A 24204-nucleotide genomic window follows, 5' to 3' on the forward strand; every position below is an offset into this window, starting at 1 on the left:
TCCTCATCCCGGCTGCTTCACACTCGGCTGCGAATCGCTCCAGTGAAAGCTGTAGATCACGACCTGATGAAGGCAGTAGGACCACATCTTCTGCAAAAAGCAGAGATGCGATCCTAAGGCCACCAAATCGAATCCCCTCAACGCCTTGGCTGTGCCTACAAATTCTGTCAATAAAAGTATTGAATAGAATTAGTGACAAAAGCCTTGGCGGAGTCCAGCTCTCACTGGAAACGAGCCCGAGTTGCTGCCAGCAATGAGGACCAGACTCTGGAAGTACAGGGAGCATCTGTAGCCCAGGATCAGATCACCAAGGTCCCCACCTTCTGCTGGGGAATCCTGTCTCCTCTTCAGCTGTGCCCTGCTGGGCTCCATGGGTTAAAGCCCAGCCCCAAGGTGTATACGCCTCTTGTATGCGACGTTCACAAACGCATCTCACGATATTTTGTTGCCTTCAACCTCTAATGAGGGAACTTTAACGTTCTCCTCTCCCACCAGGTTGACCGCTATTTTTTCCGGTTAGATTTTCCACCCCGTCCTGCCTCCCGCTATAAATGGAGGTCTTCCAGGCTTTCCTTGGCTAGGGGGTTGTGGCTTACGTTGTGTAGTTAAATTGTCTTTAAAATCTGGCAATAATTTGCCTTCACCCAAACGCAAAGTTCTTCGATTGGAAGATAACTTTGGTTTGGGTGGCTCGAGGTTGGAAACAACTGGTGGTAAATATCGAATTTCGCTATTTTCAGTCGGTGCCTTCATGTTGTTTTCAACATCTGGTCTCACCACAGCAATGTCTTCTTTTTTCTTATTTAAGGATTTCTTCAGATCCGCTTGTTCAATTCTCTTGAACAGCATCTCTCTTTTGACCTCTGACAATTGCTCAGTTAGTTGTTTTATTTGCTGTTGGTCTTTCTGCCTGTTCTCCATATGTACTTTTATCTCGGCATTTAAAGCCACGTTGTCTCTTTTAACCTGTCTCCAATCCGCCGCAGTTGGTTCAAACCTTTTTTTTTCTGTCTCAGCCTCTGTCTTTACCTTGGAGGGCGAGGGTCGTCTCTTTGCCTGCTCCTCCAAGAGCTCATTGAGCTGCCGATCTTTTTTTGTTAGGCATTCCTGTAACATCCTGCTTCGCTGCTTTTCCTTAGCGAAGGCGTCAAAATCAAGTCTGGCTTCAAACGCGATCCTTGTCCTTTCAATGGCTTCATCCCTTGGAGTTTTTGCCAGTTTCTTCGTCAGATTTTTGTTTTCATTTTCTTCCTCTATCAGTTTCTTTTCTAGTTCTCTGATAGAGGTCTCAAGAAGTTTGGACTTCTCTTTTTCTTTCTGAATTTCATTGTTCTTCAAGCCGATCTCGTTGACTTTCTTGGACAATTCGATTTCAAGTCTTTTAATTTCATGTTCATTCTTTTCTGTCTTAAGTCTATATGCTGTGAATTGTGACGTCACTTGCCTTTTTTCTTCTACAATCTTTTCAATCTGAAGTTTGTAGTCCCTCTCCTGGTTTTTCAAAGAGTTTTGTAAATCCTTTACCTTACTTTGATAGGACTTCACCTCAGCTAACAACTGATTTCTGTGGGAAGTCCAGGTCTCTATCTCTAGTTTTAGTTTAGGAATTTTTTCATTGTTCAAATATCTGTTGTGCCTGTGAGAAATCTGTAACTCTTTAGTCAACGAATCGACTTTCTCATTTAAAAGGTCAATTTGTTCTTGGGCTTTTTCCAGGTCCTGCTCCAGTATGTCTTCCTTTATCAAGATTGCAGATTTCTCTTTTAAACGTTGTAGAAAATCTACAAGCAATGTAACCAGTTCATCTCTGGGCATCAGTCTAATTTGAGACAGTGTCAATGAATCTGTACCAAATAACGACATTTTTATTATCCAACTAACGTATCCAAAAAGCTACGAAAAAAAGTAACGATGAATCCAATATGCAAAACTACCGTCCGTGTTGCTGCTCCTCGCGATCTGCCAGTTTGCTTCAGATGCAGGATATTCAAGGCTTCTGTCTCTTATGACATCATAACACTATGACATCATCAGATTCCATCAGTGGAAAAATCTAATGTATGCAATGTTGCTAGGCAACAGCAAAGCCAGCTCTCCTGAGAGGCTTATATATATATATATATATATATATATATATATATATATATATATATATATATATATATACACACACGTATATATATATAAAACTTTATTGTAGAAACAGCCAAATCTTACAAGCACATATACGTCTTAAGCCCAGTTCACACTACATAATTTTAGAAATGTTGGCCGATTCTCACAACATGAGAGACCACACACTGGTCGATTAAAAATTGTAGGTATTACCTCACACTCGATTGTAGAGTGTGAGGTTTCACTCAAGGACTTTCCAATCCAGATATGAAATCCCTTGAAATTCTGCGCTACCACACTTGAACTTAGAGTAAACAAACATGGACGACCACGTTGAAGCAGTAACTTTAGTTTGTGGACTTATTTTAACCCTAAAAAGACGTAACCAAAAATTAAAACTGTGGATTAAGAACTGGAGTACATTATTGTTTGTGTTTATTAAAAGAAATGTTTTAAGTCGATTCAGCTGTTTTATTGTATTGGACCGGTACTGACCGATACTAAAACCTCAGATATCATGTCGGAAGGAAAAAAAGTAGATCAGTACATCCTTAAATGCACTCCTTTATGTTGATCTGTCACATAAAATTACAATAAAATGCATCACATTTTGTATGAAAACGGCAAAAAATGTGAAGAATCCAAGGGCATGAATATTATTTGAAGTCACTGTGTAATGAGGGGCTGACTTTTAGATCTTATGAACTGTCTTTAGTTGCAGACACGACTCTGGTGGCCGTCCAGGCAGAAGTGACCCTACAGACAAACTTCTTTGCTGCCAGAGACTTCTTGCCTCACTTCCTGCCGCTCATCAAACCAGGCGGTACGAACACACAGCTGCATCTGAAGAAGTGAGACACAAGGCTCCTCCTTCACAGGAACTCATTAAAGGTTCAGCTCATGTTCAAATGAGCCAAATTATCTTTAGCTCAGCAGCTAAGGACTTTACTTCCTTGGGTGGAGCTCGTAGGAGTTTTCTGGCCAATCAGCAATCATTAAAAATCCTGACCTGCAGACTTTCTGCAAATTCTGATTTTGGCCGATACCAATTTGTTTTTTGTTTTCTTGTCAGTAAAGTCGTTAAATATAGCGACTGATTTTCAGACATTGGTGGATGACGTGTAAATATCAACCAACCGCGTTAAATTAAGGAAATCGGAACTGATTTATCGGTGCACCTCTACTTACTGGCTCCCTACTAAGCATTTTAACTGTAGTTAATGGAGAAAACGAATCTATTTTGATCTGTTGTAGTATTTTGGAAACAATACAGAACTTGTTGGTAACATGCAAGTCATCTCTGCATTCGTTTTTAGGACAGGTGGTGAACGTCTATGGAGCGCCAAACGATGAGGGGGATTTTTTTCTAGTCAGCATTTTATGTACTTAACAGCTGTTTGTGTATGAAATGATCAACAACAGAGGAACAGCACTGATTAGGCGCCCTCCCCTCCTGACAGCCGCTCTCCCCTCCCATACAGATAACTTGAGCAGCTCTTCGAGCTGAGGCGCGTTTTTTTCTTTTAAATTTGTCGTAATGCCTCGACAACAGGGAGCTAAAGATGAGGCGCAGAAAACACTTCGGGGCACAAAACAGAAAACGGAAGAGGGGGAAGGATAAAGATGTTGGAGAGACGAAGAAGATCTTTTGAAAGTGGTTGAAAGACAGAAGGTAAGTAATGTCAGTGTATCAACAAGAGAGTTGTAAATATTCAGGTTAGCTTAAGCTAGCCTAAAATGACAGCTGGTTGTTATTGTCTCCGCCCGTGTTAAACCAATACGGGACGCGATTCACACACATCTCAACAATAAGTGTAATAATAATGACCAAAACAAAACACGCGAAATATTAGGGTCATATAAATTGTTGCGGGACCTAAATAGGACTCTCCGAACTGACGCTGTTGTCATGGTTACCTAGCGGACACTACGCAGCCGCAGTGAGCTGCTATCAACCCGCGCCTTTTTAAAATGTCCACCCGATACTACACCGTCCTTAAAGTAAAACCTCTGGCAAAAATATAGATGGTAGTGGGAAGAGACAGGCTAAACCATCACAGTGAAGCTTAATAGGGGCATTAAAATAAATAGATATCTTTTATAAATAGTGTTTTGTGGTCAATATTATTTCACCATTTTATTAATGCGGGTTGCCAGTTTGGATCAGGCTTCCTATCAAGCCGTAAGAATGATAGAAAACATGCTAACAAAAAGCCTCAGACCTGCAGCCCATAGGAGGTTCTAGACAGGCTAACAGAAGCGGCTCTTTGGGTCACTTCTACAAGTTTATGTCCTGGGAGGGTGGGGGGCGCCAGTAAGATGTTCGCATCCACCTAAAAAATATGTAGTTGCGCCCCTGGCTGTGGTAACAGAAGAAAACTATAAATATATGGCTACACTTAATTTACTGGATGGCTAGCTCGCTGTTACTGTCTCTTACTCTGCGTCCCCTAGAGACCTTTGTTGGAAATGTTGGTTTTTGGAAGGCTGCGACAAAATTATGCATCCCATTTAAAGAGTGTATCGTAGAAAGAAACACAATGTTCAGTACAGGTAAGTGTGGCACACAGGCCATTTTGATGGAATAGTCGAGGTAAATTGATACTGTTTTGTGTTTATTAATACTGTTTTGTGTTTCGTTGTGTGTTATTTACTAGTGGTGTCGCAGTTTGACGTGGTTGCGGAGGGGGCTCAATATCACTCCGCCGTTGCTAGGAAACGACGGTTGTGGAACGGAAGTGGATGTGTTCTTTTTTTTTTTTGTTCCAACGGCTGTTAAAAAAAACGATACCGCTAACGAAGTTACTTTGTAACAATCATTAAATTAAAATGTTGCGGACTCAATCTCCATCTCTCTGTTGATTGTTTGCCACCGTTACATTTTTGGCGAGCCAGCCCCGGGAGGAGTTCAGCTAAAAGTAACTAATCCAAACGAGACGAACCGAAGACGGAGGAGAAACTACCGATGGAGCAGCTTCAAGACGAAGTGAGCAGAACGCTGCTTATGTTAGAGAACTCAGAGCTAATTTTAGATTGTAAATACCTCAAGAGTGATGAATCTTCAGGAGGGTTTACTGGCCAAACTCGGCGTTCCCTCATCAGACTAGCAGAGACAACAGTGGACGATATCGGAAATGAGGAAGAACCTGAATCGTTTCAACAGTTTCTCCAGAATTTAATTACCTTAATGGAATCTTGGGCGTCGGATGATCCCAGAACACCAGAACAGACACAAGCTGACGAAGGTGAATTAAACTCACTAAAAGTCAAGTACAAGGAATTCCAGGAAGAACATAACAAAGCCCGACAGCGTAGATCCTGGAAGCAGTCATACGGGCCATAAGCCCAGGGCTTCACCTGAGAGAGATGCTGGAAATCAAAAGAGGACTGACACTGTCCACTCTGAAAATTATCCTAAAAAGCCATTTTAAAGTGGACTCTTCCTCTGACCTCCTTCATCAGCTGATGAACATCTCACAAGATCCAAAAGAATCTGCACAGAATTTTTTATTTAGAGCTATAGAACTGAAAGAAAAAATGCTCTGGAAATCAAAAGAAGAGGATGAAAGCGAACAATTCAGCCCAGAACCGATACAAAGGAAATTTCTGCGTTCCATAGACACAGGACTGCTAAGCGATGCAGTAAAATTCCAACTAAAACCTTACCTGACTAATCCTGCAGTATCAGATGAGGTCCTAATTGAGCGGGTGAGTGAAGCTGCAAACTTAGAGCAAGAAAGACAAAAAAAACTGAGAAAAAGTGCAGTGAGTAGGTTCCCAAAAATAAATGAACTGAGAGCTGAAGGAGGCATACATGAGTTTCAACCTCCTTCCATGGAAGAAGCTGCAACCAGAGGTGAGATAGGGGACAAAGTAATGACCAAGGATGTACTGAGAGGGGCCAAGAAAAATCGAAACACAGAACAGGAAGCAGGAACAACTAAACTCATCGAAGGACTGAAGGCTGAAATGTTAGAACTAAAGAAACTGGTGTTGGAAACAGTGGAGATTACTAAGAAACATCAGACAGAGAGAGCTACCACATCCAGCTACAGCAGACCCAGAGGTTGCCCAGCCTGTCTAGAAGCACAGTCAGGGGAGATGTGCACTCACTGTTATAAGTGTGGTCAAGGAGGACACCTTGCCAGAGGCTGCCGTCAGAACAGGGGACAGCAGGGAAACGGGACAGGGCTGCTGGGCCAGGACCCTCAGTAGCCCCACACAAAACACTCAGTCCCACCACAAACAAACCAGGCTCCCATACAGAACTTTCATCTACCCCAACAGCTCACTACATGAATCCACGGAGCAGACAGAAACTTCTGAACCTCATAGGTAAGAGTTGCATTGTTCATTGTTGGATGGATGCCACGCCAGTAGAAGTATTATGGGACACTGGTGCCCAGGCATGTCTCATTAATGAAGAATGGAGACAATTACACTTACCACACCAGCGAGTTAGACCTCTGAATGAACTACTGGAGGTGGATACACTTATTGGGCTTGCAGCAAATCAGACACAAATTTCTTTTCTGGGCTGGGTGGAAGTGGAATTTAGACTGGCTAAAGATTCACTCTCAGCAGAACCCCTGTTGGTACCGGTACTTGTGTCAAGTGACTCCAGTGTGGCACAACAGCCAATAATTGGCTACAATGTTATAGAGGAAGTGCTAGGAGACAACACACTTAAACACCGGAAACCTGAAGTCATCCAAAATGTGTGTGAAGCCTTTGCTGTCACTGTCCAAACTGCACAGACAATTGTCAAACTAATTCAGACATCAGATAGTCAGGTTGATGTGGGTCTTGTGCACACAGGGAGAAGTCGAATCAAATTAGCAGCTGAACAAATCACCATCATCCATGTTAAAGTTAATACTGGAACTCAGTTCAGAGGAGAGGACCTTCTTTTTGTTCCCAGGGAAGACTCGGTGCTGCCAGAAGGTGTCAGTGTTGAGGAGGGTCTCATGACAGTTCCTACAGAAAGCTCAGGATTCATATCAATCCCAATTTCCAACACCAATAAGTATAATGTTACTCTACATCAGCGTGCAGTCCTGGGGCACCTAGAAGCAGTAAAGACAGCTTATACTGTAAATGCACAACAGTTGAACATCACTGTTGGTGAACAACAACAAGATGACCCTTCACCCAGAACAAAGCCAGCTGCAGCTCAGTCCCTGATTATCAACAGCAAAGCAGAAAAACAGAAGCCAACACAGTGGGATCCTCCAGTTGACCTCAGCCACTTAACGGAAAGCCAAAGACAGACTGTGAGACAGATACTGAGAGAAGAGTGTCATGCATTCGCCTATGATGAAGATGACATAGGTTTAATTCCCTCTTTGAAACTTCAAATCACTCTGCATGACACCACTCCAGTGAAGAAAACATACCGCAATTTCCGGACTATAGAGCGCACCTGATTATAAGCCGCACCCCCTACATTTTTAAAGGAAACACATTTTGTACATACATAAGCCGCACCGGTGTATAATCCGCATGTGCCTACATTGAAAAATGAGATATTTACAAAGAAAGACGGTACACAGAAAGTGTTTTTAAAGTTTTAATAATATGCCGTAGCTTTTCTTTCTGAACAGCAGCAATATAGCAAAACAGCACTAACAGGGTTGGTTTAAATAACATACTGGTTAAAAGTCACGGAGAGCCGTCATCCTCTTCCTCCTGTGCACTGAAAACCATGGAAGTCTTCTTCCTCAGTGTCTGTTTCCCCAGCTCGATTGCTTTTAACTTGAAAGCTGCATCATATGCATTTCTTCTTGCATTCTCCATGATGAGGGTCTGTTCAAGCTAATTTTATTCATGCACAAAGCACGACGTTACATTAGTCTTCCTCTACAGATATATTCCTGTTGTATAAGCCGCAGGGTCGAAAGCGTGAGACAAAAGTTGCGGCTTATAGTCCGGAAACGGTATATGTCAGTTCTGCCATTACATCAGGAAGTTAAAGAATACCTTCAAGATCTACTGAATAGAGGCTGGATAACTCAGTCACATTCCCCATATGCATCACCAGTGGTGTGTGAGAAAGAAAGATGGGGTCTGAGGTTGTGTACCGGAATTAAACAAAAATCTGTCCCTGACCGCCACCCTATTCCCGAATCCAAGACATGCTTGATTCTCTAACTGGCAGCTCCTGGTTCTCTGTATTAGATCAGGGAGAGTTTCTGGATGAAAAGGTCAGCCCTTAACTGCTTTCATAACACCATGGGGTTTGTACCAGTGGGCTGCCCAGAAAGAAAGTGGAGGAATGTCTGATTGGTTTAAGGGATGTGATATGCCAGCCCTATCTGGATGACAACTTAGTTCACAGCCCAAGTTTTGAGGATCATCTCAACCACATGAGAACTGTGTTGCAAAGATACCAGAAGCATGGAGTGAAGCTGAGCCCAAAGAAGTGTGAGGTGTTCAAAAGAAGAGTGAGCCTCTGGTGAGGGCTCTGATGGACCCAGCAGAAGTGGCACCAGTTCAAGCTTTGAAGGGGAGATCTGAGAAAAATGCTGGGATTTCTCTCCTATTATCGAACATATATACCAAACTTCTCCAGAATAGCTAAGCCCCTCTACCAGCTTCTGGCTAATCCACTGGAAAATCAACCTGAAACTCCACCATCAGGAAGGCAAAAAGACAGACGGAACACCAACACTGCAAGAAATAAAGGTAACCTCCCATCAAACACTCCCATTCACTGGACACAGAACCATCAAGAGACAATAAACACACTTATTGACAAACTCACTGAGCCTCCCATCCTTGGGTATCCAGATTTCACCCAACCATTTGAACCTCTGAATCTGATCCGAGACAGGTTTTATTGGGTCAGAATGCAGCAGGATACAGAACATTTTGTGACCCAAGTGTGTGAGTGTTGTTGAGACGCTTATCCAGGGTTGCACGTGTACTCATGCACATACAGCTGTATTTCACACATAGTATGTTTCATTTATGCACAGAGAGTTTTTGGAGGAATGGAACTTGACCTTGCATGTTTCACTTTCAAACAAAAGGCTTTCAGTAGAAATGAAACTTAAGCTGACACCATGATATCATAACATTCCTTAGCTGACGTAGTTCATCAGACGACCAGTGAGGCGTGTCTTAGATATAAAGAATGGATCGTCCGTTTTTGATCAGATGCTGTTTAATCCCGGTGTATTCACGTCACAACAAATTAGCCTGTGAGGGTAAGCGTCTCTTTCTTTTTAGCGCTAAAAAGAATAAAATAAGTAAAGTCTGATTATTTGTGTTGGCTGATTTTCTGCACGTGTGATCCCATGCTTCCGATTCATCGATAATACATATAGATCAACAGTGTCTAAAGTCAAAACGACCACAGAGAGCAGCCAGAGCACCACTGATGCCAATTGTGACAACACGTCCATTCGAACTGGTTTCAATTGATTTTCTGCATCTAGAGGCCTGTAAGCAAGGCTATGAGTATATTCTGGGTATAATGGATCACTACACTCGCTTTGCACAGGCCTACCCCACGAAAAACAAATCCGCAAAAACAGTTGTGGAAAAGCTATTTGATGACTTTGCCCTTCGCTTTGGCTTCCCGGAGAAAGTCCACCATGACTTGGGGAAGGAATTTGAAAACCAGTTGATGGCTCAACTGCAGAGGTGTTGTCACGTGCGAGGGTCCCACACTACCTGCTACCACCCACAGGGTAACGGACAAGTGGAGCGATTTAACAGAACCCTGCTGTCTATGCTCCGTACGCTCACAAGTGCCCAAAAGTCTGACTGGAAAAAGTTGTTATGTAAGATGGTGCACGCATATAACTGCACCCGCAGTGACACCACTGGCTTTGCTCCATATTATCTACTCTATGGGCGATCCCCACGTCTGCCGATAGATCTCCTGTTTAGCATACAGCCTAATGAAACACAGCAAAGCTACGCTGAGTATGTCAAAGATTGGCAAAGCAGGATGCAGCAAGCCTACAAGATCGCAACCAAAACTGCCACCTGTGAATCGAACAGAGGAAAAAAAGGATATGACAAAAGAGTTTATGGAGCTGACCTGCAGCCGGGGGGGCGTGTGCTTGTACGCAACTTATCAGAGAGAGGAGGTCCTGGTAAGCTCAGATCCTTTTGGGAAGATAAAGTGCACATCATCACAAAGAGAAGAAGTGATATCAGCCCAGTATATGAAGTAGTACCAGAAGGAGGTGGCAAAAGACGTGTGCTGCATAGGAACCTCCTGCTCCCTTGTGACAGTCTGCCAATCGACAACCCAGAAATAGACACAAAAATGACAAAAAGGACTAAAAAGACTAAGTCGAATACATCTCCATGTCATCTTTGTCAACAAGAAGAATCTTCAGACAGTGAGAGGGATGAGGAAATGGAGCTAGTGTGCCAGTTTCCTCCTGCTCAGCACAGTGGTCAACGAGCTGTCAGCGTAAACCCAGATGCTGAACCATTTACACCAGACCTGCCTGACAAAGACAATGCACCGAAAGTGAATGAATCTCAGGCTAATTGGATGGACAACATACCAGAAGAAGAAGATGGAGGCCAAGACATGGAGCTACACCAGGATCTTCCTGAGCCATCTGCAGAAACAGCTTCTGAGGAAGAAGAGGATGCAGCTGTTCCACCACCTGCATCCAGCTACCCAAAGAGAGAGCGTCGCCGTCCGAGGATGCTGACCTATTGTGCTTTGGGTGAGCCAACCATGGTGGAATTAGACATTAAAGAACTACCTGCGAGTATGATCCCAACCTGTAAAGAACTTTGGCGACCCTGGGTAGTTCCAGGTGTTAAAGTACAGAGTTAAAGACACACTGTATATAGGTTTAAGAATTACATTCAAAAGAAAAAGACTAAACATGAATTCTCAAAAGACAGTGTATTGACTGTGCTTTCAAGACAAAAGGCTGGTATCAGAAAAAACTGTGGCTGAAATGAAGGTTCTGTTACACTAGAGATGATCTGAACATATTTAGAAGTATTTGTAACTGGACAATATCCTCTGTTAGTGGTGGACACTATTACAATAATATGTAATGTATGTATGTAATGAATGTCATGTTAAGCACCTTACTTATAACAACACTTCCAGTAAAAGGTATTTAAAATGTCATAGGACATTATTTTTTAATGAGGGGGAGAGTGTGGCCATTTTGGAATAGTCGAGGTAAATTGATACTGTTTTGTGTTTATTAATACTGTTTTGTGTTTCGTTGTGTGTTATTTACTAGTGGTGTCGCAGTTTGACGTGGTTGCGGAGGGGGGTCAATATCACTCCGCCGTTGCTAGGAAACGACGGTTGTGGAACGGAAGTGGATGTGTTCTTTTTTTTTTGTTCCAACGGCTATAAAAAAAAACCATATCGCTAACGAAGTTACTTTGTAACAATTATTAAATTAAAATGTTAATCCGTTAATCCGTAATTAAAACGGACTCAATCTTCATCTCTGTTTGCCACCGTTACATAAGAATGCAAGTTATTAACTAATGAGTTAATCTAAAGTTGATTAGATTAAAACAGAAAATTATGGCTATGGTCAAAGTGCAAGAATAAATACACTGAAAAAAAAATACCTCTTTTGACGAGCGTAAAAAAATCATGGAAAGGTTTTCCACCTGATTACTTTGCTTTATTTCAGCACCATGTAATTCTGTTACTCCTATTTAAAGCAAATGTGTTAGGTCAACTTATTTTATTATGGTTATTCCAATTTAAAGCAAAGTGTTGGCTCAATTTAATTTATTAAGGTTGATTGGACCCAATGTCATTTAAAAGAGCTAGCCCAACTAATGTGCAACGCTTTGGACCAAATAATTTACTTGACCAAAATTAACGGCAATTTAGTTGAGACCAACTGTTTTTTTTTTCTCCGAAGAGTTTTTGCGGCGCTAGTGACTCGTATTTTTTTGAGACAGTAGGCAGACAGGGTGAGGACTTGGCAAAGGTTGCCAGGACCAGGAGTCGAACCAGCAACGTCCACATCGAGGACTAAGGCCTCCAAACGTGCAGTGTGCTAAAACCCTACGCCACCACAACACACTGGAGAAACCAACTGATGTTACAGTGATACCTTCACACTAATTATTAAGTTGATCCAACTCATGAAAACTAAGTTGGCTCAACAAACATGCTTCATGCTGAAAGAAAGCTATTTAATCGTGTGGAAATCCTTTCCATGATTTAATTACGTTAATTCAAAGACTTTTCTTTTTTTAAAAGTCAAAGACTTTAATAACTTTTTTAGAAAATGTCTGAGAACTTTTTTTACAGTTCTTAAATTTTTACAGTTCTTAAATGCACTGTATCAGTCCATTTAAGAACTGCACTATTACAGTGCAGTTCTGTAACAGTGAAGATATTTGTTTTCTCTACCCTGCAGAGAAAACAAATATCTGCACAGTTCTATGATATATATATATATATATATATATACATATGTACATATATATGTATATATATATGCATATTTATATATATATGCACTTATATATATATATATATATATATCAGAACTCTGCATATATGCATATATATATGCATTTATATATATGCATATATGCACAGTTCTGTGATATATATATATATATATATATATATATGCATATATATATGCAGATATTTGTTTTCTATATGCACAGTTCTAGAAAACAAATATCTGCACAGTTCTATGATTTATATATATACACACACACACACATATATTTATATATATATATATATATATATATATATATATATATAAATATACATATATATATATATATATATATATATACATATACATATATATATGTGCATTTATATGCACAGTTCTGTGATATATATATATATATATATATATATATATATATACATAACAGAACTGTGCAGATATTTGTTTTTTCTACCCTGCAGAGAAAAACTAATATCTACAGTTTAATGTGTAACTAAAACCGCTTTGAAGTTTTCCCAGGCACAAAACACTTATGTCGTATAATCTCTCGTGTCCGTCCGTCCATCCATCCATCCATCTTCTTTTGTTTCACATCGCATAAGTTAATAAGTTAATATTCTTTCTATCTCTACAGGTTAGTGAGCGAGAAACTAAGATAAATTTAAAAGACACCAATTAACCGAATTGGTGTCATAGTTTAATACATAGTTATTAAACTATGTATTGAGTTTAATAAGTGTTTTGTATAAAAAACACAATGTCCAGGACAGGGAGGAACGCAAGTTATTAATTAATGAGTTAATCTAAAGTTGATTAGATTAACGCAGAAAATTATGAATATGGCCGAACAGCGAGAATAAATGAAAGTCTAAACGTTATTAGTAAATACAAGAGGCGTATACGAACTGTCCATCCATCCATCCATCCATCCCTCCATCCATCCATCTTCTTTCGCTTCAGATCGCATAAGTTAATAAGTTAATATTCTTTCTATTTCTAACGGTTAGTGAGCGAGAAACTAAGATAAATTTAAAAGACACCAATTAACCGAATCGCTTTTTTCCCGAAGGTAGGAAAAACCGGAGCACCCGGAGAAAACCTATGTATTGAGTTTAATAAGTGTTTCGTAGAAAAAACACAATGTCCAGGACAGGGAGGAACGCAAGTTATTAATTAATGAGTTAATCTAAAGTTGATTAGACTAACACAGAAAACTATGGATATGGCCAAACAGCGAGAATAAATAAAAGTCTAAACGTTATTAGTTAATACAAGAGGCGTATACCAACTGTCCATCCATCCATCCATCATCCACTTCAGATCACAGCCTAAGTGAGGATGACCAGATTCCCTCTCCACAGCCACTTGGTCCAGGAGTTCCCAGATCAGCTGTCCTGGGTCTTCCCCTTGGCCTTCTCCCGGTGGGATGTGCCTGAAACACCTCACCAGGGAGGCGTCCAGGAGGCACCCTGACCAGATGGTCTCCAAATCCGAAACCATGGTCTCGGATTTGGAGGCACTGATCCTCATCCCGGCTGCTTCACACTCGGCTGCGAATCGCTCCAGTGAAAGCTGTAGATCACGACCTGATGAAGGCAGTAGGACCACATCTTCTGCAAAAAGCAGAGATGTGATCCTAAGGCCACCAAATCGAATCCCCTCAACGCCTTGGCTGTGCCTACAAATTCTGTCAATAAAAGTATTGAATAGAATTAGTGACAAAAGCCTTGGCGGAGTCCAGCTCTCACTGGAAACGAGCCCGAGTTGCTGCCAGCAATGAGGACCAGACTCTGGAAGTACAGGGAGCTTCTGTAGCCCAGGATCAGATCACCAAGGTCCCCACCTTCTGCTGGGGAATCCTGTCTCCTCTTCAGCTGTGCCCTGCTGGGCTCCATGGGTTAAAGCCCAGCCCCAAGGTGTATACGCCTCTTGTATGCGACGTTCACAAACGCATCTCACGATATTTTGTTGCCTTCAACCTCTAATGAGGGAACTTTAACGTTCTCCTCTCCCACCAGGTTGACCGCTATTTTTTCCGGTTAGATTTTCCACCCCGTCCTGCCTCCCGCTATAAATGGAGGTCTTCCAGGCTTTCCTTGGCTAGGGGGTTGTGGCTTACGTTGTGTGGTTAAATTGTCTTTAAAATCTGGCAATAATTTGCCTTCACCCAAACGCAAAGTTCTTCGATTGGAAGATACCTTTGGTTTGGGTGGCTCGAGGTTGGAAACAACTGGTGGTAAATATCTAATTTCGCTATTTTCAGTCGGTGCCTTCATGTTGTTTTCAACATCTGGTCTCACCACAGCAATGTCTTCTTTTTTCTTACTTATGGATTTCTTCAAATCCGCTTGTTCAATTCTCTTGAACAGCATCTCTCTTTTGACCTCTGACAATTGCTCAGTTAGTATTTTTATTTGATGTTGGTCTTTCTGCCTGTTCTCCATATGTACTTTTATCTCGGCATTTAAAGCCACGTTGTCTCTTTTAACCTGTCTCCAATCTGCCGCAGTTGGTTCAAACCTTTTTTTTTCTATTTCAGCCTCTGTCTTTACCTTGGAGGGCGAGGGTCGTCTCTTTGCCTGCTCCTCCAAGAGCTCATTGAGCTGCCGATCTTTTTTTGTGAGCAATTCTTGTAACATCCTGCTTCGCTGCTTTTCCTTAGCGAAGGCGTCAAAATCCAGTCTGGCTTCAAACGCGATCCTGGTCCTTTCAATGGCTTCATCCCTTGGAGTTTTTGCCAGTTTCTTCGTCAGATTTTTGTTTTCATTTTCTTCCTCTATCAGTTTCTTTTCTAGTTCTCTGATAGAGGTCTCAAGAAGTTTGGACTTCTCTTTTTCTTTCTGAATTTCATTGTTCTTCAAGCCGATCTCGTTGACTTTCTTGGACAATTCGATTTCAAGTCTTTTAATTTCATGTTCATTCTTTTCAGTCTTAAGTCTATATGCAGTGAATTGAGACGTCACTTGCCTTTTCTTCTTTTCAATCTGAAGTTTGTAGTCCCTCTCCTGGTTTTTCAAAGAGTTTTGTAAATCTTTTACCTTACTTTGATAGGACTTCACCTCAGCTAACAACTGATTTCTGTGGGAAGTCCAGGTCTCTATCTCTAGTTTTAATTTAGGTATTTTTTCATTGTTCAAATATCTGTTGTGCCTGTGAGAAATCTGTAAATCTTTAGTCAACGAATCAACTTTCTCGTTTAAAAGGTCAATTTGTTCTTGGGCTTTTTCCAGGTCCTGCTCCAGTATGTCTTCCTTGATCAAAATTGCTGATTTTTCTTTTAACCGTTGTAGAAAATCTACAAGCAATGTAACCAGTTCATCTCTGGGCATCAGTCTAATTTGAGACAGTGTCAATGAATAATGTTGCTAGGCAACAGCAATGAGGACCAGACTCTGATATTCTAAGGATATATATACCCTGTCCCCACCTTCTGCTGGTGATTCTTCTTCCTCTTCAGCTGTGCCCTGCTACCAGAGGCCTGGAATTTGTCAGAAGGATCTACGCTTTTATCCTGGCTGCATTCACAGGATCTCCACTGATAGTTTTGACTGCTTCAACCTCTAATGAGGAACTTTTCAGTTCTCCTCTCCCAGCCAGTTGCCGCTATTTTTCTCTAGTTTTCCACCTGATTGCAGTCACTATAAATGACATCTTCCCAGGCTTTCCTCTGTTGTATCCACTTATGTATATATATATATATATATATATATATATATATATATATATATATAAACTTATTTCACCCAAAGCAGCCAAATCTTACAAGATATAAGCCCAGTTCACACTACATAGTTTTAGAAATGTCGGCTTCACAACATGAGAGACCACACTGGTGGATTAAAAATTATCAATTCTCACACTATTTTGTGAGGTTTCACTTGGACTTTCCTTCATGTTGTTTTCAACACTCTGGTCTCCACAGCAATAACTTTAGTTTTTAGTTATTTAACCTTCAAATTAACTGTGGATTAAGAACAGTACATTATTGTTTGTGTTTATTAAAGAAATTGTCAGTTCAGTTTTTTATTTGATGTTGGTCTTTGACCTGTTCTCATATCATACTTTTTATCTGTCACATTTTAAATGCATTGTCATCTTTTAAAATCTCCAATCCTGCGCATGAATATTTTGAATCACTTTTTTGTAATGAGGGGCTGACTTTTAGATCTTATAACTGTCTTTAGTTGCACGACTCTGTGTGTCCAGAAGTGACCCTACAGACAAACTTCTTTGCTGCCAGCTTCTTGCACTCCTCCTTCACTCTTTTCAAACCGCGTGCAGAACACACAGCTGCATCTGAAGAAGTGAGACACAAGGCTCCTCCTTCACAGGAACTCATTAAAGGTTCAGCTCATGTTCAAATGAGCCAAATTATCTTTAGCTCAGCAGCTAAGGACTTTACTTCCTTGGGTGGAGCTCGTAGGAGTTTTCTGGCCAATCAGCAATCATTAAAAAGCCTGACCTGCAGACTTTCTGCAAATTCTGATTTTGGCCGATACCAATTTGTTTTTTGTTTTTTTGTCAGTAAAGTCGTTAAATATAGCGACTGATTTTCAGACATTGGTGGATGACGTGTAAATATCAGCCAACCGCGTTAAATTAAGGAAATCTGAACTGATTTATCGGTGCACCTCTACTTACTGCCTCCCTACTAAGCATTTTAACTGTAGTTAATGGAGAGAACGAATCTATTTTGATCTGTTGTAGTATTTTGGAAACAATACAGAACTTGTTGGTAACATGCAAGTCATCTCTGCATTCGTTTTTAGGACAGGTGGTGAACGTCTCAAGCTTTGTTGGTCGCCGTACCCCAAACAAATGCAGCCTGGAGCTCCAGCAGCGTTTCCATAGCGACGACATCACAGAGGACGAGCTGGCCAAGATGGCTGGCCGGAAACGGCCTAATGAGTGTCGAAAGCTGGACTGACGGTAGGATTTACAGAGCTGTGAAACCAGTTTTAAGATAGTTTTGCTTCTTAAAGGAGAAGCATTTGTAGCAGCACCATTATTAAAATATTTAACATAAATGTCACTGTTCTGAATATTTGTATTGCTATGTAGAACAAAGTTGTTTATCATAAATTCTAAATTTTTACTTGCACAATGCAGATCAACTGCTATGGGCTTCTTTGGGTTCAGATAAATCAATAATTATTAAAAATGTTTAAAGATGCTCATTTAACATTTAGGTTAAATCCTCAAAACACCAAAGTTAATTAGCAACAACATGACAAAAGTTTGATTTTTGTACCAGCTCCTTGTCAAGACCAGGTGACCATGATTGAGTTTAGGATCTACTTCCGTCAAGCTGGACCTCAGTCCACAGGGAACGCTGATCCAAAAAGCTTCTCCCTGTTTTCACATTGTGATGGAAAAGACAACTTAGGCTGAGTTCTCACCACGGGTAAATCAGATCCAAAGCCGACCTTTGAATCGCTGTCTGAACAGCCAAATTGCGAATCTTTTCATCCTCCCAACAAAAGTGATTTGTGTCACTTCCATATGTGGTCCAGAATCTGATACACAGTGGCGCAAAAGGTGGCTATGCAGTGCATGCAACACATAGGAGCGCTGCACTATATGGGGCGCAAAACGATGAGGGGGATTTTTTTCTAGTCAGCATTTTATGTACTTAACAGCTGTTTGTGTATGAAATGATCAACAACAGAGGAACAGCACTGATTAGGCGCCCTCCCCTCCCCTCCTGACAGCCGCTCTCCCCTCCCATACAGATAACTTGAGCAGCTCTTCGAGCTGAGGCGCGTTTTTTTCTTTTAAATTTGTCGTAATGCCTCGACAACAGGGAGCTAAAGATGAGGCGCAGAAAACACTTCGGGGCACAAAACAGAAAACGGAAGAGGGGGAAGGATAAAGATGTTGGAGAGATGAAGAAGAGCTTTTCAAAGTGGTTGAAAGACAGAAGGTAAGTAATGTCAGTGTATCAACAAGAGAGTTGTAAATATTCAGGTTAGCTTAAGCTAGCCTAAAATGACAGCTGGTTGTTATTGTCTCCGCCCGTGTTGAACCAATACGGGACGCGATTCACACACATCTCAACAATAAGTGTAATAATAATGACCAAAACAAAACACGCGAAATATTAGGGTCATATAAATTGTTGCGGGACCTAAATAGGACTCTACGAACTGACGATGTTGTCATGGTTACCTAGCGGACACTACGCAGCCGCAGTGAGCTGCTATCAACCCGCGCCTTTTTAAAATGTCCACCCGATACTACACCGTCCTTAAAGTAAAACCTCTGGCAAAAATACAGATGGTAGTGGGAAGAGACAGGCTAAACCATCACAGTGAAGCTTAATAGGGGCATTAAAATAAATAGATATCTTTTATAAATAGTGTTTTGTGGTCAATATTATTTCACCATTTTATTAATGCGGGTTGCCAGTTTGGATAAGGTTTCCTATCAAGCTATAAGAATTACAGAATGATATATAAGAATGCTTCTCTTGAAAAAAAAAAACACAAAAAAAACCCAAATTCAAGCTCATGTTCTTACTTGAATTCCTTTGGGTTGTATTTAATGGCGTCCGTAAAACACGACACTGCCATGTCGTACTGTCCGGACGCGGCCAAGCGGTTCCCCATACCTGCAGCAAAGCAGAGATCAGGTCAGGGGTTCTGTTTTTTTTATTTTTAGGGGTTTTTTTCCGCGGGAAAATTTGAATGAAGAAATTTAAAACAAGGAAAATTCACTTACTGGCCAGCTCTACGCTTCTTTTCGCTAGCTCCTCAGTCACGGGACCAAGCGGTTTCTGTTGGAACAGGAGCATAAATGATCCACAGGCCTTGTCACAATGGATCCCATCAAATAAAAAGATCATTTAAAGGTGAAGTTCTATTCAGAAAAATTAGATTTTTCTGTATTATACCTCGTTATTGGTTTCAGGTTCGCTTCTCATCTGAACTTCAGGTTTCTCAGCAACATGGATGTTTTTATATTCCAGCTGCTGAACCTCAGTGACTTTGCCTTTTTCTTCTTTCTTCTTCTCTTTTTTAGACTTCAGGTTACTCTTCTCCTCAGGGACCAATTTAGTAGATGCAGCGTTTAAATTATTTAAATTCAAGTCCTTCAAAGAAGAGCACAGTGCAGTCACATTTTACAGACTGTAGGAGAGTTTATCATCACAAATGTTTGCCTTAAAAAAAGAAGCTTTTACAAACATTTTGTTGCTTATCTTCTGTAGTATTTATCTTCACAATATCTTTTCCAGCGAGCTCAACACATCCGCCGACCTTGGTTGCCGTTTGGGATTCATCGGATTCAGGAGGCTTGTTTTCCTCTGAATTATCATCAATTATACCAGTTTGTTCCTCATTCTCTAAAGACTCTGACTTTTCCTCGTTGTTCTCCTGAAATTAAGTCGCCAATCAGAAAGCCATTTCTGGTTGGAATTGCATTTTTTTCATAACATGCAGGATACAGCTCAATAAATTAGACCTCCGTCAAACACTTAACTTATTTCAGTAATTTGATTCCAAAAGAAACTCATAATACACAGAGTGACATATTATCACGCTGTGTGCAGCTGATTCAGTTCATTTTAATTTACCTGGTTTCCAGCTGATGGGAACCTTAAATTCAATCACTTAGACCAAAAGCTATCTACTGATGTGAGAGCGATCAACTCTGTGGATTTAGGTGGAAATGTTTCAGAGGATGTTTTGGCCAGTGATGTACGCCGGACCACTTTTTTTCAAATACAATAGTCAGATTACAGTTACTTATCAAAATCATTTTTATGCTATTATCTTCTTTTGTTATTTAATCATCTACTGCCTTGTCGACGCTCTATGCAGAAATGTAAACAATGGAGGAGATGCGATTTTGTTGGTGGAAAAACTGAACTATTTTCAGTTTCTGTCGACAAGTCCGATTATTATAAACGGCTTTGGGCTTCATTTTTTAAAAGTCGCTAAAATTTAATGAGCGTTGGTTGCGCCTTCTTGGGCTCGTTTGTGCACGTGAAGTTGCTCATTTGGGCTTGGAAATAAGCAGAGACTCATAATAAATCCCAGTATTTGTCCGTCATTAAGGTAGTTTTAATCAGTCTCTCCCTGTTCATCATTTCCCGGATGATCCGTCCCGCTGTGTCTTTGTTAATGTCAAGTTAATATATTACCTCTGAATGACGTCGAGCTTCGCGTTGCGCTCAGAAAACTGCAAACATCGAGACCAATATGAACAGCGCAATAAGCGTGAAAACAGCCACGAATAAACGTGTCCGTAGTTGGCAATAGTTATAATGGCAAGTTAGCACCGTTATAATTATTAATATTACGGTAAGTGTCGCAGCCATCTGAGCTGTGGAGCTGCAGGAGGAGCTCTGTGCGCTGCGACATCAAACTCAGGGGCGTAACGCAGAATCTGGAGGCTGGGGGGAGGGGGGCTTTAAAATCCTTCTTAGAGTTTTCCAGACAACAGTGGACCACACAAATTACTCATGTTTTTTATTTTTGTACAATCTCCTCTTCAGTTCAACCTTATCAGTGGAGACACATTGTTGATGTTACCATTATAAAATAACTTACAATTAAGTATTGGCAAAGATCAATGTGATTTTCACAGGAGGCAGAGCGTTGTTGTTAGCAGCTGCTGAAAGTAACTAAAAAGTTACTTAATCCTGCAGTTAGTTACTACTTGACTTGGAAAGTAACTTAGTTACTTTCCAAGTCAAGTAGTCAGTAATATAACTAAGTTACTTTTTCAAGGAGTAATCAGTAGTCCGATTAAAGTTACTTTTTCAAAGTAACTATGCCATCACTGGTTTTGGCCAGAGCGGGGCTGACGGTGGAGTTTTTAGAACTCCGCCCCCCCTTCACGGGGGGGGGGGGGCAGCAGGCATTAAGCTCCTTGAAGGGGGGCTCACCCTTTCATACTTTGAAAACCCCTGACTTAGACAATTTATATATTAGTTAAGACTAATAAAACGGCTTAAATAATCATAGGATAAACACCTGACTAGATAGTTGTGGAGAAAACCGTCACCGGAACTCCCTAAGATGAGGATAAGCCGCCAAAGATCATTTACAAGAAACTGGGAGCTCACAGAACGATGTGTTCAAACATATTGGAAGGTTTAGTGAAAGGAAGAGATGCGGTAGCAAAAAGTGCACCGATTGCAGGGATAATTGCAACCTTGAGAGGATTGTGAAAAAAGAAGCCGACTCAAGAGATTGAGGAGGCATGGAGTCTGTGCTTAACAGGGTTTCTGCAGGTTTCACAAACTCACATTTAAGACTTTTTAAGACTACCTTGAATGGAATTTAAGACCTCTTTTTTCACAGAAATGTCAAACTTCGTCCAGCCAACTGGTGATAAAATTTGCACTCACCCATAATGGAAATAAAACTAATAATAAAAAAAAGGTAGTCTAGCAAGCGTGTGTTAGCAGTGAGTTATCGTAGTTAACCAATATCTGTCTGTCTATGGAACATGACAGACGGTCAATCAAAAACAAGCTATAGAATGGTTTTAAAGCAACTTCATTGAGCAATTTTGTACTAAAAGTACTTTATTGATTTTATGCATATATATGTCTTTTTTTTTGTTTGTTTTTTCAATCAGAATTTTAAATAGCTGAAATAAACTAACTTTTCAATTCTATTCCAATTTAGTGAGACGAATACTATTTTTACTCACAGGTAAATTTTCCTTAAGCGTGCTCTCCTTTTCAAGTCGTTTCTTTTCTTTTTTGCGCTGGAACAAAATACAGACGTGTGCGATGAGCGGTGGTTAGATGACAGTTAGACAGTAAAGTCTCACCGGTTATTACACAAACGTACCTTTTTTTTACGTTTGTTCCTTTCAGTTTTCTCTTTACGCCGATCTTCCTCTTCTACCAATTCCTTACCAATTTTATCTGCTTCCTGGTGAGAACATGTGGAGCAGATGTTACAAATTCACTTCCCATAAAAACAAAACTTGCCACATCTAAAAAAAAATTTGATCCAATACAGTATTAAAAACATCAAAGTTAAACTGCATAAGTCGTATTTTCCATTCCATCACCAACAGAAGGGACATCATTCAGATAAGTATTGATTTCCCTTCCCAGTAAGTGGAACTGGGCGTGTTACCTCGTCTGTTAGCTGTCTTATCTGTGGATGTGGTTCCAAAGGTTTGCTCGCAGCATAACGTGGATGATAATCATCATCGTCGTCATAATAATCATCGTCGTCTGAATATATGAGATCGTCCTCTAAGACCTGAGCAAACTGTAAGGCTGCTGAAAGTTAGACAGAACAAGCAGATTTAAATAAAGATCATAGGATCAGTTAAGTTTCCATCTGTTTCATGGAAATGTCTTAAAAGTCCAATTACATCTACAATTCTTGGGGGGAAAAAAAAAAAAAAAGATTTTTAAGATTTGAAGAATTCTGAAGTTTTTTTTTTTTTCTACAAAATGGGAACCATTGTCTTTCACTGCCATATAAAATGTTTTCCCAGAATGCAATTCTTTGGTGTGTCCTAGTTCAGTAGCTGCATTTACATAACAAATATGCTCAAAACCTTGTTGATATTTTGCCAATATAAAAAACACAATTGTGGTGTTTGATAAGAAGTGCAATAAAAATCGCAGGTGAATATGTTTGTTCACGCTATAATTAAAAAACATGCCGCACCAACATCCTCCAACTACTTCCTGTCGTCTTCTTCTTCTTGGTTTGCGCCAGTGGCAATATCTTGTTGTTGATCATGTGATTTGTGTGATGCGAAAAAAATGTTCCTATTTTAGTTTCACAAAAAAATAAATAAATTATCGTTTTGGCCAATTTCAATACACCCCCCACCCCAAAAATAAACTCCAGAAAAAGAAAAAAAACACCTTATCTTGACAAAACTTTTTAGCAAAAGATACAATTTTTTTTGCCCCACAACACAAGAGAGTTTTCAGTAAGCAAATTTGTTTTCAAAATGTCAAATTCTGCAATTGTGCAGCTAATGTGAGAGTTCCCTGCATATTTTTCACTTCAAATTTAAAAACTTCCTTTGAAGTCTAAACAGAAAAGGATCTCCACAGTAGTCGGCTTTTAAGTGTGGAAAATGGAAAACCACCAGATGTCAGGGAAAGAAATTCTAAAGGAATTTCCAGAAATCTTTTTTTCCCCTGTTCCATACTTCTCCAGAGTACTAATGTACTTCTATCAAAATCCACACATTTTTGTGGGACTGTGAAAGAATCCTGTTTGACGTCACAGGACCAACAACAACAACAACAACAACAACAACAACAAGCTCCTTTCAGTCAGAATGAGTATGAATGTTGAAGCTGATGTAAAGAAGTGAATAAAGAAGACTTGTGTGAAATGTCTAAATCAGAAAATGCCTTACAGATAAAAGGTTGAGCCAAAGCCTCTAGTAAGGAAGTCCTGCGCCCACTCATGAAATCCACTATTGATTCCTTAAAAGAAGACAAGATCAGCAAATTAGGACCATTTACAGCCATGATGGTTAAAGGATAAATAACAAGACATGGGGAAGAAGTAGAATAAACATCTTAACAAAAAGAAATCCTGATACTTTGGAAAGAAGTAAGATTTCAATAAGTGCAGGACACAAGATAAATGATGGCACAGCTGAATATCCTGCTGCGTTCACTGCAGAGCTAAGAAATGACTCAAACTCCTTA

General features: G+C 40.3%; 2 protein-coding genes across 4 annotated transcripts in view; both read right to left on the reverse strand.

The window, feature by feature from the left end:
• si:dkey-33c12.4 (uncharacterized protein LOC560112 homolog) overlaps nt 1-24204 on the reverse strand; it is a 46545-nt gene that overhangs the window by 7345 nt on the left and 14996 nt on the right. The window contains exons 4-11 of one of the 2 annotated variants that reach the window (XM_044142854.1): nt 23907-23976; nt 22652-22800; nt 22358-22441; nt 22215-22271; nt 19736-19924; nt 19444-19641; nt 19272-19326; nt 19071-19161 (exon numbers count right to left, since the gene is read on the reverse strand). In XM_044142854.1, coding sequence (XP_043998789.1) covers nt 19071-19161; nt 19272-19326; nt 19444-19641; nt 19736-19924; nt 22215-22271; nt 22358-22441; nt 22652-22800; nt 23907-23976 — 893 coding nt within the window. The remainder of the gene's footprint in view (nt 1-19070; nt 19162-19271; nt 19327-19443; nt 19642-19735; nt 19925-22214; nt 22272-22357; nt 22442-22651; nt 22801-23906; nt 23977-24204) is intronic. The other variant, XM_044142855.1, reaches the window with a different exon arrangement.
• On the reverse strand, nt 14-15899 carry LOC122846131 (uveal autoantigen with coiled-coil domains and ankyrin repeats-like). 2 transcript variants are annotated; one of them, XM_044142914.1, is made up of 2 exons: nt 15560-15899; nt 14-1494 (listed from the first exon to the last, which is right to left on the reverse strand). In XM_044142914.1, exons 1-2 carry the CDS (start codon nt 15878-15880, stop codon nt 517-519), a joined length of 1299 nt encoding a protein of 432 aa, XP_043998849.1. In that variant the 5' UTR covers nt 15881-15899; the 3' UTR covers nt 14-516. The 2 variants fall into 2 exon arrangements, with proteins under 2 accessions (XP_043998849.1, XP_043998847.1); XM_044142912.1 differs by having other exon boundaries at nt 14-1470; nt 15536-15899.

Source organism: Gambusia affinis, linkage group LG16 (assembly GCF_019740435.1).
Source record: "Gambusia affinis linkage group LG16, SWU_Gaff_1.0, whole genome shotgun sequence".
NCBI lineage: Eukaryota > Metazoa > Chordata > Actinopteri > Cyprinodontiformes > Poeciliidae > Gambusia > Gambusia affinis.